A 19,248-nucleotide genomic window follows, 5' to 3' on the forward strand; every position below is an offset into this window, starting at 1 on the left:
CAAATAAAAAAAAAAGACTCTAGGGGAAAAAAAAAGGCTTCTCACTACATTTATTGTCTCTGCAGCATGGTTCAGGGGCTACCTAGGGAGTAAGGGTTTGTACCCCACCTCTGCCCCAGGCTCCTTGCAGTTGGCTTTTACATGATCAGCCAGCACCTTGAAAGGATTTGTAGGATGTGACTTCAATCTAGGCTGGTGTTAGTGGAATAAGCACCCTCTGCTTCTTGGTCCTGGCACACCAGGGAGGCATAGACTGCCTGTGCCTCAGTTTTCTCATCCAGTAGCAGCATCACTGGCTGGAGAAAGACAGGTGTAGAGTAGTTGAAGGCCAGACTTCTGCCCTGCAGGGTGGCTATCCCAAATTGGTGCCCCCTAGACAAGGTCCTCTATTTACTGGCCAAGGTCAAGCTACAGCAGGAAGGGGCTGGAGAACCTGTGGCATATATCAGACTCCTTCAACTTTGATGGCAAGAGCCCTAAGTTGAGGAGATTCAGTTAACTTTGCTGTTTCTGATAGCCTGGGGAGGAGGGCAGTGCATGGGTCAGAGGAACCCAAGTGTCTTAGTGCACCATGGTGAAAAGCCAAACCTGCAAGCTGGAAATGGAGACTGCAGGGCTCTGGGCTGGCAATTCAAAACAGCAGCATGCATGGAGGGGAGTGAAACCAGTTGTCATGAGTCTCTGGAAAGAACAAAAGCTAGGAGTGCAGTGAAACACTTGGATCCCCACCAGAGCTGGGACAAAACCCAGGAGTCCTGGCTGGGGGCAAGGGTGCTGGTTCAGATGCAGAGCCTCAGATCCAAGAGGGGATGAGCTCCATGGGACTGGGAGGAGGGCAGGGGCTGCCCCTGGGCCCTCAGTACAGATCCAGCTCCAAGACAGTGGTATAGAACCCATCAGTCCGTCTCCCTGGCCCCACCTGGCACAGGCACAGCGATTCCACTGCCTGGGCCCCCAGCTCCCCATGGCTGAGCACCCCTGGCAGCTCTGTGGGCAAGCTCAAGCTCGGTTCTGCCTGGGGTGGAATCTTGGCCACGGTAACATGGAAGCAGGGGTGCCCCTGGGGTTGGATCACCGTTGCCCCCTTCCGTCTGAACGCCTGCTCCAGGGCCTGGGCCAGAGCTCCCAGCTCAGGGGAGGGCTCAGGAGCAGCATACAGCACATGGGAGCTGAAGGCAGCCAGGCCCTGGAAGACCAGCACAGGGGCAGGAGGCAGGAGACGCCGGTGCTCAGCCTGGAGCTCCTGAAGGGCAACAACAGCTGCATGGATCTCGGAGGGGGCGTCCAGCTGCAGCAGGCACAGTGTGAGGTGGAGGCTGCCCAAAGGCACGCAGAACCCTGCCAAGGCTGGGCAGTGGCAGGACAGGATCTCCTGCACCTTTCCCATGGCTCCACAGAGCTCTGGGCTGGTGATACGGACAGCTACAAAGTGGCTGGGGCGCAGTCTCCACTGGTCTGGTGGGCTGCTGTATGGGTCCAGGAGCCAATCTTCATCCTCCTTCTCATGGCTTTCCAAAGCTGTCTCCTCGCAGCCATGACCCAGACCTCCATCCTTCCCATCTGAGGCGTGGTTCTCATCCACAGCTAACTCAGGGTCCTTTGCCCCTGAGCCTATCTGCTGGGCCTCAGCCACCTCCTCCATCACCTCCAGGATGGTGCGCCTGCTCCCGGTGGAGCCAAAGACATCATCGGTACGGGTAGCCCTGTCCCACACCATGCGGCCGCAGTACTTGAAGTATCGGATGCGGTGCTGGGGCACGGCCAGCACCCCAGGCCCAGCTGATGCCAGGTCCTCCCAGGAGAAGGCTGTGAAGGGCTCCTCTAGGACACCCAGGAAGCGATCGAGGTAGCCCACAGAGAAGCTGCTGGGGTCCAGCAGGGGGTCCCAGAGGATGCGGGAGATGACGTCTTCAGCTGTCTTCATGGGGGGCTTCTTGCTGGGGGCTGAAGGTTGCAGTGGGGGCTGGGGGGAGTCAGCTGGCTTGGTGGGGTGGGGGTTCCTGCAGCGGCTGCCAAAGCGGCACCGGCCCCCCAGGAAGAAGCGGCAGGGGGCTCTAGGCTCCAGAGAGGGGTCAGCAACTGCCTGGGCCACAGCATCAGGAACCAGGGCATCGGCTGCAGGGGGCACGGGGTCCTTCCCAGAGGCGGGAGCTCCTTCCTCCATTGACTGCCTGTAAGAGAAAGAGAGAGCAGAACACAGGGCCTGTGCCCCGGGGTGACACCAGCCCTGCTCCAGCCCCACACCAGGACACTGGCCAGCCCCTGGGGGGTCAATTTTTTTTTTTTTTTTGCACCGGTCCTGGAAGCAATACCAGGTCAATGCATGGAGTGGATGGAGCACGCTCCGGTTCCACCACCCAATACCAAAAAGAATCTGCTCAGTATAAACCTCCTGGGGAGGACATATCAGCAGGCCAAAAGCCCCACATGAGCGGAATGCAGGGACAGGCTGCAGGGCCTGCCCGGCCTACGTGGTCACGCTGCTTCCCCTGCCAGGTAAGTATAACCCAACTCCTCCCCTGGTTCTTAGCCAGCAAAACCAAGCCAGGATCCAGCCCCAGCATTACCTCTGCCAGATCCCAGCTCTGGTGTTCAGACAGGCTGGGGCCAGTGTCCCCCAGCCCCGGTGTGCTCAGCCTCACAGAAGTGTTGCCAGCAGCCACAGGCCTGCCCTGCCCTGCCCTGTCCACCACTGCTCCTCTCCCTGGATACCAACCCCCACCACCACACCCTGGCAATATAAGATGCTGCAAAGGATTGTGGGAATGGAGCTGCTGTACTGCCATGCTGCCAGCAGAGGGCAAGTGTCCCCTGCTCAGCGAGGCCCAGCGGCCATTAGCCACACCCAGGGCTGGCTGGGAACCCAGGTGACCTGTCCCCTAACTCTCGCCCCCTGCCCTGCTCCCCAGTGTGGGGCAGGACCAGAGCAGCCTGGCTGTCAGCCCCTGCCCTGTTCCAGCCCACAACCCCACCCCTGCCCAGAGTTGGGCTTGGACCCAGGCGCCTGGGCTCCCCACTCCCCAACACGCGCACGCTGTCAGCCGCATGGTACTGCTGCGTCACCTACTGCTGTCATCATCACCCTGGCAGAAGGAAAGGGTGAGATAAGGGCCACACGTCCTGAATCCAGTGCGTGCTCCTCCCCCCATCTCCCAGACCTGAGGGATCCCAGCTGTCCTAGCTCCTAGCTGTTTCCTGCCACCCCCACCCCAACTCAGACCCCATGTCCCTCTTGGAGCTGGGAGCAAACCCAGGCATCTGCGCGCTCACATCCTGGCCCCCAGCTCTAAATCCTAAAGCCCAAAGACATTAGGCAGGATTGAGGACACCTCCTTTATCAATTCAGGGACCCCCACCTCAACACACACACACACAACCCCGGGGCTGGATCAGAGCTAGTCCCTATGGCCTGCCCCGCCTAAGAGGACACAGCCCCGGCTCCCCGGGCCCTTCCAATGCAGCCAGCTCAGCTGCTGGTGCCTCAGGCTCACATCTGGTCTGCATCAGCGGCTACCTTTGCCCCCTGGGCCTGTCAGGCTTGGTGCTGGCTCCTGCAGTATTTCAAGCTGGTCCCTCCTCCCCCCACACACACTCTCTGTTTACAGGGGAAATAGCCCAGTGCCAGGAAATTTAAACAATTGCAACCCAGGGGGCTAGTTTGAGGGGGGAGGGGGGGGAGAGGTCTGTGTCCTGCAGCCAGCCAGATGTTGCAGTCGAGACCACAGCCCAGGCTGCCTGCTGGGGAGAGTGGGGCAGGGTGGGGGAGCCTGCCCAGGCAGCGTTGGGGGTGATCTTGGCTCCATGGTAAGACCTGGAGTATATATGCCCCAGCCCACACCCCCACAGGACTGGCAGGCTGGTGGGTGTAAGGGCTGCAAGGAAGGGCATGGCAAGGGGAAGGGACAAGGAACTGGGCCTGAGATCTGACAGCTACATTGGTGTTGGGGTATAGTACAGCCTTGGGGTGTGGGATAAGCTAGCTGAATGACGGGATAGGGCTAGAGACTGTCCTACAGGCACCCCCAGGGTGGGGGGGGAGGGCTGGAAGGAGGACTAGACAAGGGCCCTGACCTTTTAGGCTCAAGTGAAAGGCTGGTGCACTAACAGCCCCAGCATGCTCAGCTTTCCTGCAATGCTAAGGGCCCAGCCCAGCCATCCACCTTGCTCAGAAAGATGGGAGCCAGCTGGGCAGCTTGAACCCTGACTCCCAGCCCCCCTGCTCTAACCTACCAGGCCCTGCTCCCCTTCCTGCACTGGGCTAAAACACAGCAGTCCTGGCTCCAGTCCTATCCCTCCTCTCCTGTCTTCTCCCCCTCTCCAGTCTCCATCTTCTCCCAGAGCTGAGACAGACCCCAAATGTCCGGCTGCCAACCCCACGCCCTTTCCAGAGCTGGAAATATTTCCTTCCTGACTCCCTTGGTTTTCTTTGGAATTTCCCTTCCCCCTGGGTGGACGGCAATTGCCGCTCATTCGTCCTCCTTCCGCTTGGCTTGGTGGAGGCTGGAAGAGGGGAAAAGATTCCAGGAGCAGCCGGCTTAGAAAACCTCACAGAGATCAGAACCACATTTATTCAACTGTATGAAATACAAACTTTCTCTCGCCATATAAAGATTTGCCTTAGAATGGATGCAGCTATGGGGCTGGGGCTAGGGGCATAAGAGGCCTTTATACATAGGGAACAATATACAGAGATATAAAAATATATGCAGAGATTCACTGAGGGGTAGGGGAGACTCAGAGGGTGAGAGGCAGGCTGGGGGGGTGGGGTGGAGGCATACAGGGGAATGATGAAAGGCAAAGGAGATACCTGGGCTTGACCCAGGGGAGTTGAGATCAGGATTCAGCCTGGACCCCCCCATGCAGCCAGGGCTTGAGAGATACATTGATTCTTAGCATCTAAATAGCAGCTTTCATTGGAGAATCACAGAGCCTGCCCTACCTTCCCTTCTAGGGCAGCAACAGCAGCTCCATATCACAGGGAAAAACTGGCACAGAGCAAGAATGGATATGGCTGAGTTCCCCCATGCAAATAGATAATGTAGCAAGGATGGAAGCCAGGCACCTGGCTCCCAGCTCCCCCCCACCGCATCTGTGCTGGTAGAACCCAGGGGTCCTGATCCATACTTCTGCCACGTTTTCGCCTTCCTCTCAAATCACCACCTCCAGCCTGTCCTTGACCATTTCCCTAAACTTTCCTCAGCCATTCTCTTACCTCTCCAGTGCATTCATCTCCCCATCAACCAATGTTCCTGTCCCACCACAGCCCGGGTCAAACCCCATAGGAACAACCCCCCAACTCTGGCCCCCTGGAGCAGGTACTGAACCCAGAGATCACAGAGCAGGCACTTTTACAAGAGATCATGGACCAGAGGCTGAGTTTACTGCCCCTCCTAAGCTCCTATGCCACCCCACCGCACCACCTCCAGCCATAGGGAGGTAGCAGGACTTCACTTCAGCAAAACACCACCCAGGAATTCCGTTAATGGGCCCTGCTGAACAACCCCTTCCCTCCACAGCTTCAATGCTGCCCTCCCACATGCTAACACATCTTCCCAACATTGGAATAAACGTCCCTTTATCCCGGCTCCATCCCCAACCCAAGCCATAGTAACATGAGGCCACCTCTCCTCATAACCAGCTGGATGCTCCATCCCCTCCCCAGAGCTGGAACAGAACCTGGTGTCCTGGTTCCCAATGCCCCCCAGGCTAATGTATTAACACCCCCAAGCCCCGTGGGGGGCCCATAGCTCCATGGCTCCTGTCCACATCTCTGCTTCATCAGCTTGGACCCCCAAGAGAAGGGTAGATCATTAAGGGGCAGACATGGGGGCTGCTGACTGGTCTACTGATTGGCAGGTTGACTGCTGGTTGATCATCTCACTGACAGGTCTGTTGACTGCTGATAGGTGGGTTGACAGATCCATTGTTTAACTGTTGTGCTACCTGATTGAAGAGATGACTGACCAATTAATGGGCAGGTGGGCAATTGACTTGTCCATGAATGAATCAGTTGTTAATGGGGGGGGTGGGCACGGGGGGGTGATGGCTGAGTAATCAACAGCCAGGATGCCAAGTCAGTGGGCAACTGTTGGTAGATTGAATGCTGATGACTGAGGCAATGGCTGACTGGCCACTGGGTTGACTGAACTAGGCCACAGGGTTGACTGGTCCATAGGTTGGGTTGATTGCTCAAACTGGTAGGGAATCGCAGAGTGATCCATTTGCAGTCTGGTCTGTCAACTGGTGCATTGGCAGACAATGGGTCCCTGGCTGGACTGGTGAAAGGATCTGTGAATTGGATGCCGGTGGGGGGTCATCTCCATGAAGCCCAGAAGCAAGGAGGAGGGGAGAACAGGATCCAAGCCTGGCACCTCCTGGGAACATGCCTGGAAGGAACCGAGGCTGGGGAGGGGAGGAGGGAGAGAAAGACGGTGGAAGAGGTAAAAAGAACACAGGAAGGAGAGCAAGGGGAGTGGGAGAAGAATCAGAAATGACAGAGTCCAGGATGTGGCCGGGGAGTGGGGGGGACCCAAGATGCCTCCCCTATAGCCCAATCTCATCATCCAATTCATCGTCAAATGAGTAGCCATGCCCAGAGCCAGCTTCTTCTTCCTCCTCCTCCTCTTCCTCCCCTTGCCGCGGATCTGGGCTGCGACTCAGCCCCTCCCCCACCACTGGCCTTGTCCCCCGGCTGTCCTCATGAGGCCTTCCCCCTTTGTCCATCACACCTAGCACCTCCTCCAAGATGGAGGGCCCCAGATCCAGCTCAAAGGAGAAGAGGGATTCGCCATAGCACAGCTCCCCATCCAGGCTGCCAGGGGGTGATGGCAAGGCAATACCCCTGCCATCCAAGCAGCTGCCCCCCGAGGGAGTGGGGCTGCCCGGCATTCCTGCAGGCAGCTGGGGGAGCTCAGCCTGAGCCAGGCCATCAGTGGCAGCAGGGAGGCCATTGGGCTTGGGGCCCCCATGGTTGCTTAGGAAGGAGGTGTCCCCGAAGGCATCGCCGCCACGGCCCACATGCATGGTGTGACGGAAGTCACCCAGGGGGGCGCTGATCATGTCCCGGTCGATGCGGGGCCGCTTCTTTGACTGGGTCACAGGTGACTGCTTCAGGATCGGCATCTGGGGGCACAGAGAGGCACGGGGGTCAGGGGTGGCACCCTATGGGTGCCAGCCCCCACATGACAGGGGGGCCTGGATGTTGCAGGGTATGAAGCACTTTGGGTGCCCCAGGGTTGATCCAGCCCCAGATCAATGGGCAACAGGTGCCTGGACACGCAGGTTCTACCCCAGCTCTGGAAGGGGAGTGAGGTCTAGAGTAGTGGTCTCCAAACTTTTTTGATCGTGCACCCCTACCAGTAAAAAATTTTTGAGCATGCACCCCCAATATATGTACATTTATTTAAATATAAATAGAAGTTCTAATATTTTCTTCCCGCACCCCAATGGATTGTCTTGCGCACCCCCTGGGGTGCGTGTACCCCACTTCGGAGACCACTGGTCTAGAGGGTTACGGCTGGGGGGAGAGGACCTAGGAGCCAGGACTCTGAGGGGGCAGTGACGTCAAGGGCGGAGGAGGCTGGGAGCCAGTGCTCCAGTTCTACCCCAGCTCAGAGAAGGGAGTGAGGTTGGGAGGGTGGGGTTGGGAGCCAGGACACCTGGGCTCCACTGCTGCCTGTGAATGAGTCTCAACCTATTGCTTCCCCTCTCTCCTGGCTGCAGGAGGGATCCCAGCCACCAGCACTGGCCTGAAGCAATGAGCTAATAAGCAGGATTGATTCATGCTCCTGGGAACAGTAATTCTGGAGCCAGAACAGAGCTGGGGGGGGTGTCAGACCCAGCCTTGCTTCCAGCCTGAGAGCAGGAGGTAGGGCCGGCCTCTGGGAAGGCGCTTGCCAGGGGTGGGGAGAGAATGCAGATATCTGGCAGCCCAGCCCCCCCACTCTAACCCACCAGACCCCACCCCTCTCTCCCCTGAGCTGGGAGAGAACCCAGGTTCCTGGCCCCCAGCCCCCCTGCTCTAACCAACCAGACCCCACAGCCCCCTCCACCAAGCTGGGATACAACCCAGATGTCCGGGCTCCTAGTTCTGCTTGCCATTTGTTCTGGCACCAGCTTCATCCCCAGACTCAGTCCTATAACAACTGGGAGAGCCATGCTGAGCTGGAATCCGGTCCAACGGGTTCCCTGCCCTGTGGGATAGGCGGCTGCGTGGGGTGTGGGGGGGGGGAACCATGTGGGGTGGATTGGGGTGCATCCCCTGCCCCCTCCCACCTGCCCACAGAGGGAGGCAATCACCTCTCCTCCATCACTTGGATCCAGCTGTGGGACAGGGGATCCCAGCCCCCAGGGTAGCTCAGGGCTAGGACCTCGAGGCTGAACCCAGAGAAGAGAGAGGCATCTAGACCCCCATCCTCTTCCCAAACTGTCATCAGAAGCCTCCACCAGAACCCCCAGACCAACCCCCCAAGCCAATTCCTCTGCCTTGTGACCCCGCTGTGCCAGCCCCATCCTGCCCCCTTGAGGCCCCCCAAGCCCACCCTTCCCACCCACCCAGGACACCCCACGTCCGCAGGCCCCCGGCCAGGGCTGCCAGCTGGCAGATGGGGGAGGGGCGGGTCGGCCAGAGGAAACTGACTTCACTTCCCTGGGACAGGAAATCGCCTCCCCACCCCCCACAGCCACACTCAGGCATCCGAGCCCCTCCCTGCACAGATCTCCGCTCTCCCCAGGGCCTGGGATAGAGGCACCCCCCTGCCATCAGCCCTGCCAGATTGGGCTGGGACAGAACCCAGGCACCCGGGCTCCCATCCCCGCTGCTACCCCCGGGCCCCACGCCCCTCCCAGAGCCGGGACACAACCCGGGTGTCTGGGCTCCCATGCTGAGATGGACCTGAAGGGAAGAACCCCAAGACAGGAAAGGGGAGCCAGCGGGAAGCGGCGACACGGGCAAAGTGACTGGGTTGGCAAAGGAAGTGGGTGGCAGGTCCAAGAAGGACACAATGGGGAGGACATTGCCGGCACACCTCAGAGCGGGGCAGTTTTCTCCCTTGGCCATTGAGAGCATCAAGCTTTGGGCAGACAAGCCAAGAGCCCAGCCTTAGGCAGAGGCTGGATGAGCCACAGCCTCTCCACAGCCTCAGAGCAGCAAGGAGCAGACAAGGCTAAAATGCCTGTGCCAAGCCAGGGCCTAGCACTCTCCACAGCAATGAAGACGGCTAAGAGGGCTGGTCCCAGGGAAACATGACCCAGACCAAGCATGAAGGAGGGGAGATGGGCCTGGGGAAGGGGATGGACCCACTGGCATCAGCCAAAGAAATGGTGCGAGGAAGAAGCAGTAGGGGTTGGGGCTGAAAGGGGATTAGATAAATGCAGGAATAGCAGGAGCAGGGGTCAGGGCCAGAGAAACCAAGATGGCAAGAGAAAGAGCCCAGTGGGCTGGGATGAAGGGGCTGAGGAGGAAGAGGAAGGCCTGGCCCCGCACTGCACAGGGAAAAGCTTGCTGAAGACACTGGCAAGTGCAGGGCCCAGTTCCCTCCCTTGGAACTGGCACAAAGCCCAGGTGTCCTGGCTCCCAGCCCCTGAGCTCAGACTCCACTCTCCCCCCAGGGCCAAGAAAAGACCCCAGGCATCCCAGCTGCCAGGCCCCCTGCTCTAATCCCCTCCCAGAGCAGAGCAGGGAATAGTAGGAGCCTGGGCTCCTGCCTGCCAGGCTTTGTGGAAGCAAGCCCCATCTCCACCTCCTCACCCCCGCAGGGAGAAGGCGGATGGGGTTCATCTTCCCAGGGAGGCGGGTGGAACGGTGTCGGTGTCAAGGGAAGGGAGATCTCTGGGTACCAGCCTCAGGGTAGAGGCAGGACGCTGGGTTCTGTCCTCAGCTCCGGGAGGGGTGTGGGGCCTGGGAACCTGGACTCCTGGGTTGTATCCTGGCTCTAGCCAGGGGTAGGATCTGCAGTGACTGTGGCACAACTCCACAGCCCCTCCACCCTCTCAGTTCCCCCTGCAGGCAGTGGGTGAAGGGAGTGGGAGCCGCATGGTGCTGGGGAAGGGGAAAAGCCAGGGAAGGCCCGGAGCAAACAACCCAGGAGAGCAGGGGCCAATCAGCTCCCCCCACACACACACTGGGAGGGGAGAGGCATCTGTGGGGTTAGAGCAAGGGGCTGGTGCCAGGACGCCTGGGTTCTCTCCCTGGCCCAGCAAGAGAGACAGGAACTCTGTTTCCAGGGAGCTGGGTGGGTGAGGAAAAGGTTGGGTGTTCAGGAGCTGATACAACAACCCCTGAGGAGGGAGAATGGGGGGTAGGAAATACCTCGTTTCCCCCCTAGGTGAGGGGGCCATGGGGTCCTGCAAGAAACAGAGAAGCAAAGCTCAACCACCAGGCCTCACTCCCTCCAAGAGCTGGGAAAGAACCCAGGCGTCCGGGCTCCCAAACCCACCCAACCCCAAATCCCTCCCAGATCCACAGCAAGGACCTAAGACTCTGGACTCCCGGCTCTGCCTCACTCCCCTCCCAGATCCAGCGGCAGAACCCAGACATCCAGCCCAGGCATTTCCCCTTCCCCATCCATGCTGCCCCCCCCCCACACACTTTCTCTCCAGAGAACCCTGTTTCCTCCCCCCACCCCCAAATCCCTCCATCCGAGCTGGGAACCACCTCAGTTCCACTCACCCTAACTCAATCTGATGTTGGGAGAAATCCGAGTTACTGGGATCCAGCCAAAGTCTCCCTCTTCCTGTTTTGTAATCCAGCGAGGCGCCCGACACCGACTGAGCCCAGGGAGCCCACAGAAGCCAACACTTGTCCCAAATCCAACAGCACGTCCCGTTTAGCCCGTCTTCATCCAGCCATCCTCTTCTCCCAGAAGCCCCCGAGTCGATGAGGACCCTGGCCACTCTCCTCCTCTTCTCATGTATTTCTTCCTTCCCCCTCTTTTTCTTTTTCCTCCTCCGTGGAGCTGCACTCTCTCTCCTCCCTCTGGGGCGTGAGCTCCAGGACTCTTATTTACCTGCGTTTATCAGAGACACAGGAGTCATGAGGTGCCAGATCAAGATGCGCCACTTGGAAGAGCCCCTCCATAGAGGAACTCAATGCCTCAGTGGTTTGATGGGTAGCCCAGTTCACCGTCTCCCAGCCTCTGGAAGCCAAAGCAAATATTGTGCTAAAGTGGGGGAAAAAAGCCATCGTGCAGCCCAACTTATAAAGTTCACTGCATTCCTGAGCTTCCGGCCCTGGCAGGGCAGAGTCAGCAGTAACACAGAGGGCAGCTGGAAACAGGGAGGTTCAGAGGGAAAAGAAATGTGTGTGTGTGTGTGTGTGTGCTGGGGGAGAGGGGGGGTAGAATGAAATTAGGGGCAAGCCTGGAGTTGGAGTTGGATGAGTAAACTGGGTTAGAAGATAAAAGGGATGGACAGAATGATGGGATGGGATGGGTGGGTGGGTGGAGAGATGGATGGATGGAGAGGTGGAGGGGTAGGTGAAAGGATGGATAGAAGAACGTGTGGAAGGAAAGGTAGGGGAATGGACAGATGGGTGCATAAATAGGTACCTATGGGGACAGATGCAGAGTGTGGAGGACAGAGGAATATTTATGGGCTGGATGGTGAAATGTGGGGTGTATATGGGGGGGCTGGCAAGATGGATGTGTATATAGATGGACCCACATACATGTGCTAATTTACTCCCAGGCAGGCACTTCTGGCAAGAGATGCCAGCCAGGAGGAGATGCAGCATGAAGGGTCCATCACACACACACACACACTCTCTCTCTCTCTCTCTCTCTCTCTCTCTCGCTCTCTCTCCAGTCTCCAAGATCTGGTCATGCAGCCCCAGTCTCTGTCATGGCCTCAGACCAAAGCACCTGAACTAGACCAGAACGGGGTAAGGGTGAGGGTGAAGAGGGGGAAGGGCAACACCTGGGCAACACTCTACCCAGGGCATCACACATGCACCCACAAATCTCTGGGTATGGAATACAGCTATAAAGAGAGATCTAATATATATCTCAGTGAGGTACACTGGCGGGGGGGCATGTAGAGGGATAGATAGGTAGGTATAAGAAGGGATGGATAAGTGGGTGGATGGATAGGTAGATACAAGGGATGGATGGGTGGATGGCAGATGGATATATAGGTAGATAGAAGGGATGGATGGGTACAGAGATGGATGAATGGATGGAGGGGATGGATGAATAGGTAGGTAGGTAGAAGGGAGAGATAGATGGATGGATGGGAGGTGGCTGGTCTAGCTTTACTGAATTCAGCCTCAGGGACACATGCAGAGTCTACACATGTGAGTAACTGGGGTAAGTATATGTTGGCAGCATAAAAGGGGAGATTAAGAAGGGGGGAGAGAACCTTTCCTTCTAGATTTTGGAGCAAGGGCTCTTGGGTATTTTTCATGTACAGTCCCTGGTATGACAGGGGTCCCTAAACTCAGAGCCCTGGGCAGCACTTGCATCCTGATCTTAATTGCTATCTGGGAACCAGTCAACACAATGGGAACCAGATGTCAGTCTGAAGTGTCTGGATGGCCCCTGGTGCAAAAAGGGCCCTGATCTCAGCCTGTCTGGGCAATGCCTGCTCATGGCAGGGAGTTCATCTCAGCTGGTGTCTGGGCAGTGCCCAGCAAAGCCCATTCTTCATCATGGTCTCTTGGTGTTACTAGAATATAAGTGAATCGTTCTATGCTGCTGGGCCCAAACTTTTCACCCCACAGGCCTCATGGGCAGTGCCAGCTCCATCCACAGGCCAGATCCAGTTGATGGGCCTGATTGAGCACATGAGGCCAGCGTGGCAGGGGCCTGATCTAGACGTGTGGGAGGGGCAGGGGTAGGCATGGCACAGCCCCAATTGGGGGGGGGGGGGCTGGGGAGCAGCTTGGCCACAATCCTGATGTCTAGGGGGCACAGGGGGTCATAGCTCAGTCCTGATTCAGAGATGCAAGGCAATGGGCAGGGGGGTTGGGCCTGGCCATGCCCAGGTAGGGTTTGATCTGGCCATGCAGATCTTCCACCACTCCCCTGCTGCCAAATTTCCCAAACCGTGAGGATCCCCACAGGCCGCATGCCATGGCTCTGTGGATCAGATCTGAGCTGTGGGCTGGAGGCTGAGCCCCCTTGGTCTTCACTGTAACCATAACAGAAGATCAGACCCAGAAGAACAGCAAAAGCATGAAAAAGCAACAGTTGTGCCCTCAAGCAAAGAAGAAGGCAATTTGGTCCGGAAGGAAGCAAGTTACCCAGCCAATCCATTCACCTTACAAATCCAAAACCTCAAGAGAGCAAGGGGGCAAACACAGCCTCCCCCAGCAGCTCCAGGAGGCAGGGAGCCAGGGAACACATAGCAGAACCGGGCACAAATTAAGCAACCAATCAGGGAATCCAATGACAAAGTGGCCCAGAAATAGAGCTGTGCCATCCAAGACGGTCACTAGTGAGGATAAGGGCAGGAGCCCACATGCACCAAGCGACAAAGCCTGCTCCGGCGAAATGAACACACTTACAACATGCTTAGAACATGCCCGGGGACACGTGACTTGGGGTGTGGCCACAAGCCAGACTTGGCCCCTAACAGGGTGGGTGGGTGAGGGAGAGGCGGCTGAGGCTGGAGTAGAGATGGACCCGAACAGAAACACCTTGACACACCCTGAATGCACACACATCATCCCCCACCCTGAATACACACTCAATATACACACACTCCACACCCAATACACACACACAGAGAATATTATACATGAACTCGGACCCCTGCATACTCAATTACACACACCTCCACATACAGGCGCACTCGCACCCTTGCATTAGTACACAGACCCAGGGGCCCATACCCACACTCCTCCATGCTCACACTGATTCCAGCCCCGCACCAGAGGGGTCCACCTATAGCACAGGTGCCAGTAGCGGCACAGGCAGCCCGTGTGTGGCACATGGGAGATCACGGAGGGGGCAGGCAGCACAGCAGCAAATAAGGCAGGGAAAGGAAAGCAGAGCAGCAGAGCAGGCAGGGGGCACAGGGCAGTGAGGAGAAAGCAGAACAATGGATCAGACAGGGAAAGGGGATGAGAGTGGCACTTGGGAAGGGCACGGGGCTAATTTATGGGACGCCTACCAAAATGGTTGTTCCTCACCGCCCTGGACACGCACAGCCTGCAGTCCCCCTGCCCCCTATTCCACACACACACATATACATACACACCCTGCAACCCCAGCAAACACACTGCACAAATATCCCTATGCACACATGCCTACATATACATTGCAACTCCTTACACACAGACCCCTATGTACCCCCCGCAACAAACACACCCCCTTGGATTTACATTCACACATCCCGACCCCTGGACACCCCCTCCCACACACCCCTGGGCACATACACGTGCACACCCCTGGACAATACCCCCCACCCTCCCTGGACACCACCCCCCAAAACCCACCTGGACACCACCCCCCACACATACCCCTGGACAACACTCAGGCACCCCTGTGGACACACACATACACACCCCTAAACAACCTCCAGACACTGCAGGTCCACTCACCATCCCCGGACACACTCGTCTTCCCCCCAACCCCCACCATCCAATCCCTAAGCCTTGACACACACAGACACACACTCAGCCCTGGACACACACTCCAACACACTGCCCCCCCCCCCGCCAATCCTGGACGCACACACACCCAGTCCTGGACAGACAGAGACAGATACACCCCGCTCTGCAACCCCTTAGACCCAGAGCCCCTGCCCTACGCCCCCAGCAAACACTGCACCCCAGGGGCTACACGTACCCCTGTACTCCCCCCGCACACACACCACGCGTTCAAGCTCCCCTTCTCCATCCCTGGGGGCTGCTCCCGGCCCCCGGCCCCGGCCCCGGCCCCGGCCCCGGCCCCCACCTCCAACCGCGCCGTGATCGGGACACAATCCCCGCCGAAGCCGCCTGCTCCTGCTCCGCACCTCCGGGCGGGGAAGGGTTAAGAGGGCGTGGCTTCTCGCGAAGCCCCGCCCCGCCCTACCCAAACTCCCCCCACTATGTATTTTTAAAGGGACAATGCCCCAAGTTGTTAAAATTGGGATTATGAGTGGGAGCGGGGCAGGGGGGAGCTCCCAACCTCCTCCCCGCCACCGAGAGCGGGGTCCGCGGGAGGGAGACCCCCCCGGGGCTGAACTGTCCGGACAGTGTGTCCGCTCCAGGGCGGATCCCTGCCCGGGGGGCGGCGAGAGATGGAGCGATGGGGGGCGGGGTAGGGAGGGGTGGCGGGCGTGTGGGGCTGTCAGTGATGGACAGAGGGCGAAGCAGCGAGGGGTGCCTGGGGAGGACAGGGCAGGGGCAGGGGCAGCCGGAGCGGCCCAGCGCTCCTCGGCTCGGGGCCTCCTGAGAAAACCCCGGCTCTGAGCCACCCTCTGGTTGCTGGTTGCCCACGGGCACACGCTGGCACTCACTACTCGCGCGTGGCGAAGAGCTCAGGAGCGGGGCAGAGCCCCTTCGTCCCCCGGCCACGTGGGAGCAGCGCCCGCGCCAGGGCAGCCCGCGCGACCCGCCGGGCCGGGGAGCCGGGCGCAGCTCGGCGTGCTTTTGCCCCCGGGGCGCCCGTCGGAAACTCCTGCTCCTGCTGCACGGGAACGGCGCTAGCCTTGCCTGGCACCCCGGACAGGGTCCCAGGGCACCCCAGGGTGGGGTGGCCTCTGGCAGGGAATCACTGGGCTAGACAGACAGGCAGGCGGGTGTGTGGGGATGGATGGAGGGATGGACAGACAGACAGCGGGCATATGGGAGTAGATAGGCAGAAAGAAGATGGTATGTGGGGGCCACTCAGCGGATGGATAGACAGATGGACAGGGGGATGTGGGGATGAACACATAGCCGGAGGGGAGATGGGGGCAGATAGCTAGACCGGGGGGAGGGAGGCGGTACATCGGGGCGGCGCGGGGCGGGCCGGGCGGAGTGGAAGAGGGGCGGCGGGCACCGCCCCCACCTGGCCCAGCCCCGCGGTGCAGAGCGCGTCCGACGGGGGGGCGCAGGCGGTGTCTCGCAGCCCGGGCCCCTGGCTTCGCTCCCGGCTCTGGAAGGGCGCTGGATCCAGGCCTCCCAGCACAGGGGATCCGGGTCCCAGCGCCCCGGGGGAGGGGGGAGGGCCGGGCGGTGGTGCCCGGCAGGGACGGGCCGGGACTGGCGGCAACGAGGCGCGAACTTCCCGGGCGGGGGGGGCCTCGGCCCGGCCCCTGGGCCCTCTCGCTGCGCGGGGGCGGGGGGGGCTCGGCCACATCCTCCCCAAAACAGAGCAGCTGGGACCCATTTCTCGCCCCCCCATCACTTCCACTGTCCCGCTGTCTCCTTTTCCAGCCTCACCCTCCCCACCCCACTCAGCCCTTGCCCTCCTTCCTTTCCCCCTGGCTTTGCCCCTGCCCCTCCCTCCCCGGCCTCTCCCCCCGCCCGACCTGACTTCTCCCCGGCCCAGGGGGTGCAGCCAGGAGTGGGGGGTAGAGTCAGACAGGAGGGATTCCCCCCCAGGTAGGAGAGAACCCGGACCTCCAGTCTCTCGCCCCCTGCTCTACCCCACCAGCCTTGCTCCCTCTCCCGGGGCTGGGGGAGAACCCAGGCATCCCCCCATCTCACTCTTTCTGTACCAGGATGGATAGAGGGAGGGGGGTGGTCCTGGAACCAGATATCCAGAGGAATGCATGTGTGCGTGCCTGTGTCTGTGCACATACACGTCCAAGTGTGGGGTGTCCCTCTGTCCATGTGCATATGTGCTCATGTCCCCATGTGCATACACATGCATGTCTGCAGAGGAGCAGGGGTGGATGGAGGGCAGTGGGGGTGGACACACAGGCTGAGCCCACTGAGGATCAGGCCCCTGGAGACAGAAGGGGCCTCATTCCTGGGAAGGAAGAGCCAGGAAGAAGGGCTGGAGAGGAAAAGGGGACTGGATGGGGGGTGTTAATGGGCCACTGGTAGCTCCCAGGCAAGGGGGAGGGGGCAGCAGGCAAGAGATACTCATGGACACAGAGGGAAAAGAGCTGGGCCAGGCTGTGGATGAGGGGCCCACCCCAAATGTGCACCACCCCAGCAGTGGCCTGGGCCCCACCACAGGGGTGGCTGCATCTTGGTGCCAGCCTGGGCAAGCAGGAAGTTGTTAGATGGGGTAGACAAAGCCTTGGCTAGGATGAGATAGCTGGGGCTGGTCCTGCTCCTAGCAGTGGGCTGGACTTTATGACTTCCTGAGGTCCTTTCCAATCCTCATTTTCTGTGATTCCAGCCCCAGCTGTGTGGGAGGGGGTTGAGAATGTGTCCCCTAGCATGTTAACAGCCACCAGAGTTATCTGTTGCCCCAGAAAGGTCAGTAGGGCTCTGGGATGCTTCTGATTCCACCCACAGCAGCACGGGCACCAGCACCAGCACCCCCCCCCCCCAACCCCTTCCACGGCCAAGACAGAACCCCGGTGTCCTGGTTCCCAGCTCCCCCATCCAGCTCTAATCATTAGACCCCACTCTCCTCCCAAAGCCAAGAAAGAACCCAGGCATCCTGGCTCCCAACCCCACTGGTCATGCAACAGCCCACCATTAGGCTCCCAGAGCTAGGATGCAACCCAGGTGTCTGCCCCACTCCCCTCCTCCCCCTGCCCCACTTCTAGCAGAGCTGCACAGAGCTCAGGAGCTGCTGTTGGTAGCACAACAGGGCCAGACCCTGGCACTGGCTCAGTGGGGCATGAAGCAACAGGAGAGGAATTGCATCAGAAGCACAAGATCAACTGTGGAAGCCAGGGCCCCAGGGCTCTGGCATATGGCTGACGGCAGGCAAGGGCTTCACGTTGGCAGGGGACAGAGAGGGATGGCATCTGAGCCCTGGGAACTCCCTCGGCCCATCTCAACAGGACAGACAAGCCCCAGCTAGAGAAAGTCACTCCTGCCCCATGGCCCTCTGCTCACTCCACTCCGTCCCCACCAGCCATGCTGGTGCCCCTCACTCTCAACCCACAGCCATGCCCCCCCATGCCAGTGCCCCTCCCTCCAGGTCCACAGCCCCCTACCCCACCCCTCCTTGGGAAACCTCCTATTCCCAAGCTGGCTCCCAGCCTTCCCCCGCCCCTACTTTTAACCCACAAAAACACCCCGCCTTGGGTGCCCCTCCCTCCCCCGAAATACAAGCAGCTACAGCTCCAAGCCCTGGGGACTCCACTCTCCACAAAGAGGACACAAGCAAGTCGTGACACCTGCTGGCCAATGTCAGGAATGGACCCAGCTCAGGCAGGCCTGGGGCCTGGGGCCTGGGGCCTCCCCTTTGTCAGGGAGAAACCTGCTTTTGCCCAGCCCAGTGGTTCTCAACCAGGGTGTGATGGCATCCTGGGGTGCATGAGACCCTTGCTGGGTGCACCAGCGCAAGTCACAAGATAGACCCAGAGCTTTCAAACAGGAAACCATCATGTTAAAAGCATCCTGACCTGCCATGGGCTTAAGTGCTATGGCTCTATTATTTCCCTGTAGTCAAAACAGAGCAAAAGCTCACAGCTGGATTTTTCAAGTCTAAAATGGCTGAGAACCACTGGGCCTGATGGACTGAAATCCCTCTGGGCAGGAACCAGCTATGCCCATTCGCTCAGCTCCCAGCCTTTGGGGGCAGCAAGGAGTTTTAGCCCACGGTCAGAATGGTATGGACTATGGAGGGGTTTTGCTTTCCTCTAGCAGCAAATATGGCCTCTACCTGGGATCTCTTGTGTACATATAAACAACCTTTTCCAGCAGCAGGAGGGTGGCTGCCGTGGTCCCTCTGCTTCACCTGTGGCAATTTGGGGATTATGTCTTGTGTTACATTTGACAGTAGCTTTGCCAAGAGGCTAAAGGATCATAGAAAATTAAGGTTGGAAGGGACCTCAGAAGGACATCTAATCCTGTGGTTCTCAACATTTTTTGTGCCAGGACCCATATGTAAACATTGATGGCCAGTTCCAAACCAGTGCCCCTCACTCCCAACCTGCTGTCCCCACGTCCCAGCCCTCCAGTATGTGGGGCAGGGGTGGATGTGTGGGGCTGGGGGTGGGGTGTGAGGCATGTAGGCCCCAAGCAGCAATTTGCTAGCTGAAAGTTTGCTAGCCTGCAAGAGAAAAGCCACCATTTCTCATGTTTTTCTCCTTTAAAGGAGAATCCATTTTCAACATTTGTTCATGACCCTTTCATATATTCTTGCAACCCACTTTTGGGTTATGACCCACAGGTTGAGAAACACTGATCTAGTCCAACCCCCTTCTCAA

The 19,248-nt window shown here is 58.9% G+C and overlaps 2 protein-coding genes across 4 annotated transcripts; both read right to left on the bottom strand.

Moving 5' to 3' along the window:
• Positions 1-33: 33 nt before the first annotated feature.
• On the bottom strand, positions 34-10,799 carry LENG9 (leukocyte receptor cluster member 9). Of its 3 annotated transcripts, none has more exons than XM_090050005.1 (2): positions 10,670-10,799; positions 34-2,171 (listed from the first exon to the last, which is right to left on the bottom strand). In XM_090050005.1, exon 2 carries the CDS (start codon positions 2,162-2,164, stop codon positions 857-859), a length of 1,308 nt encoding a protein of 435 aa, XP_089906131.1. In that variant the 5' UTR covers positions 2,165-2,171; positions 10,670-10,799; the 3' UTR covers positions 34-856. The 3 variants fall into 3 exon arrangements, with proteins under 3 accessions (XP_089906131.1, XP_089906129.1, XP_089906130.1); XM_090050003.1 differs by lacking the exon at positions 10,670-10,799 and adding an exon at positions 5,944-6,073; XM_090050004.1 differs by lacking the exon at positions 10,670-10,799 and adding an exon at positions 2,568-4,415.
• CDC42EP5 (CDC42 effector protein 5) lies at positions 4,553-10,811 on the bottom strand. The gene is made up of 2 exons (XM_090050006.1): positions 10,670-10,811; positions 4,553-7,122 (listed from the first exon to the last, which is right to left on the bottom strand). Exon 2 carries the CDS (start codon positions 7,120-7,122, stop codon positions 6,544-6,546), a length of 579 nt encoding a protein of 192 aa, XP_089906132.1. The 5' UTR covers positions 10,670-10,811; the 3' UTR covers positions 4,553-6,543.
• Between the last annotated feature and the right edge of the window lie 8,437 nt (positions 10,812-19,248).

Source organism: Crocodylus siamensis, chromosome 5 (assembly GCF_052110815.1).
Source record: "Crocodylus siamensis isolate JL-2025a chromosome 5, ASM5211081v1, whole genome shotgun sequence".
Taxonomy (NCBI): Eukaryota; Metazoa; Chordata; order Crocodylia; family Crocodylidae; genus Crocodylus; species Crocodylus siamensis.

Coding starts and splice junctions, on each gene's coding strand:
- LENG9 (XM_090050003.1), bottom strand. CDS start 5,999: ATGGACAAGTCAATTGCCCACCTGCCCATTAATTGGTCAGTCATCTCT. Junction 2,172..5,943: donor TCAGTCATCTCTTCAATCAG/GTAGCACAACAG, acceptor TTTCTCTTACAG/GCAGTCAATGGAGGAAGGAG.
- CDC42EP5 (XM_090050006.1), bottom strand. CDS start 7,122: ATGCCGATCCTGAAGCAGTCACCTGTGACCCAGTCAAAGAAGCGGCCC.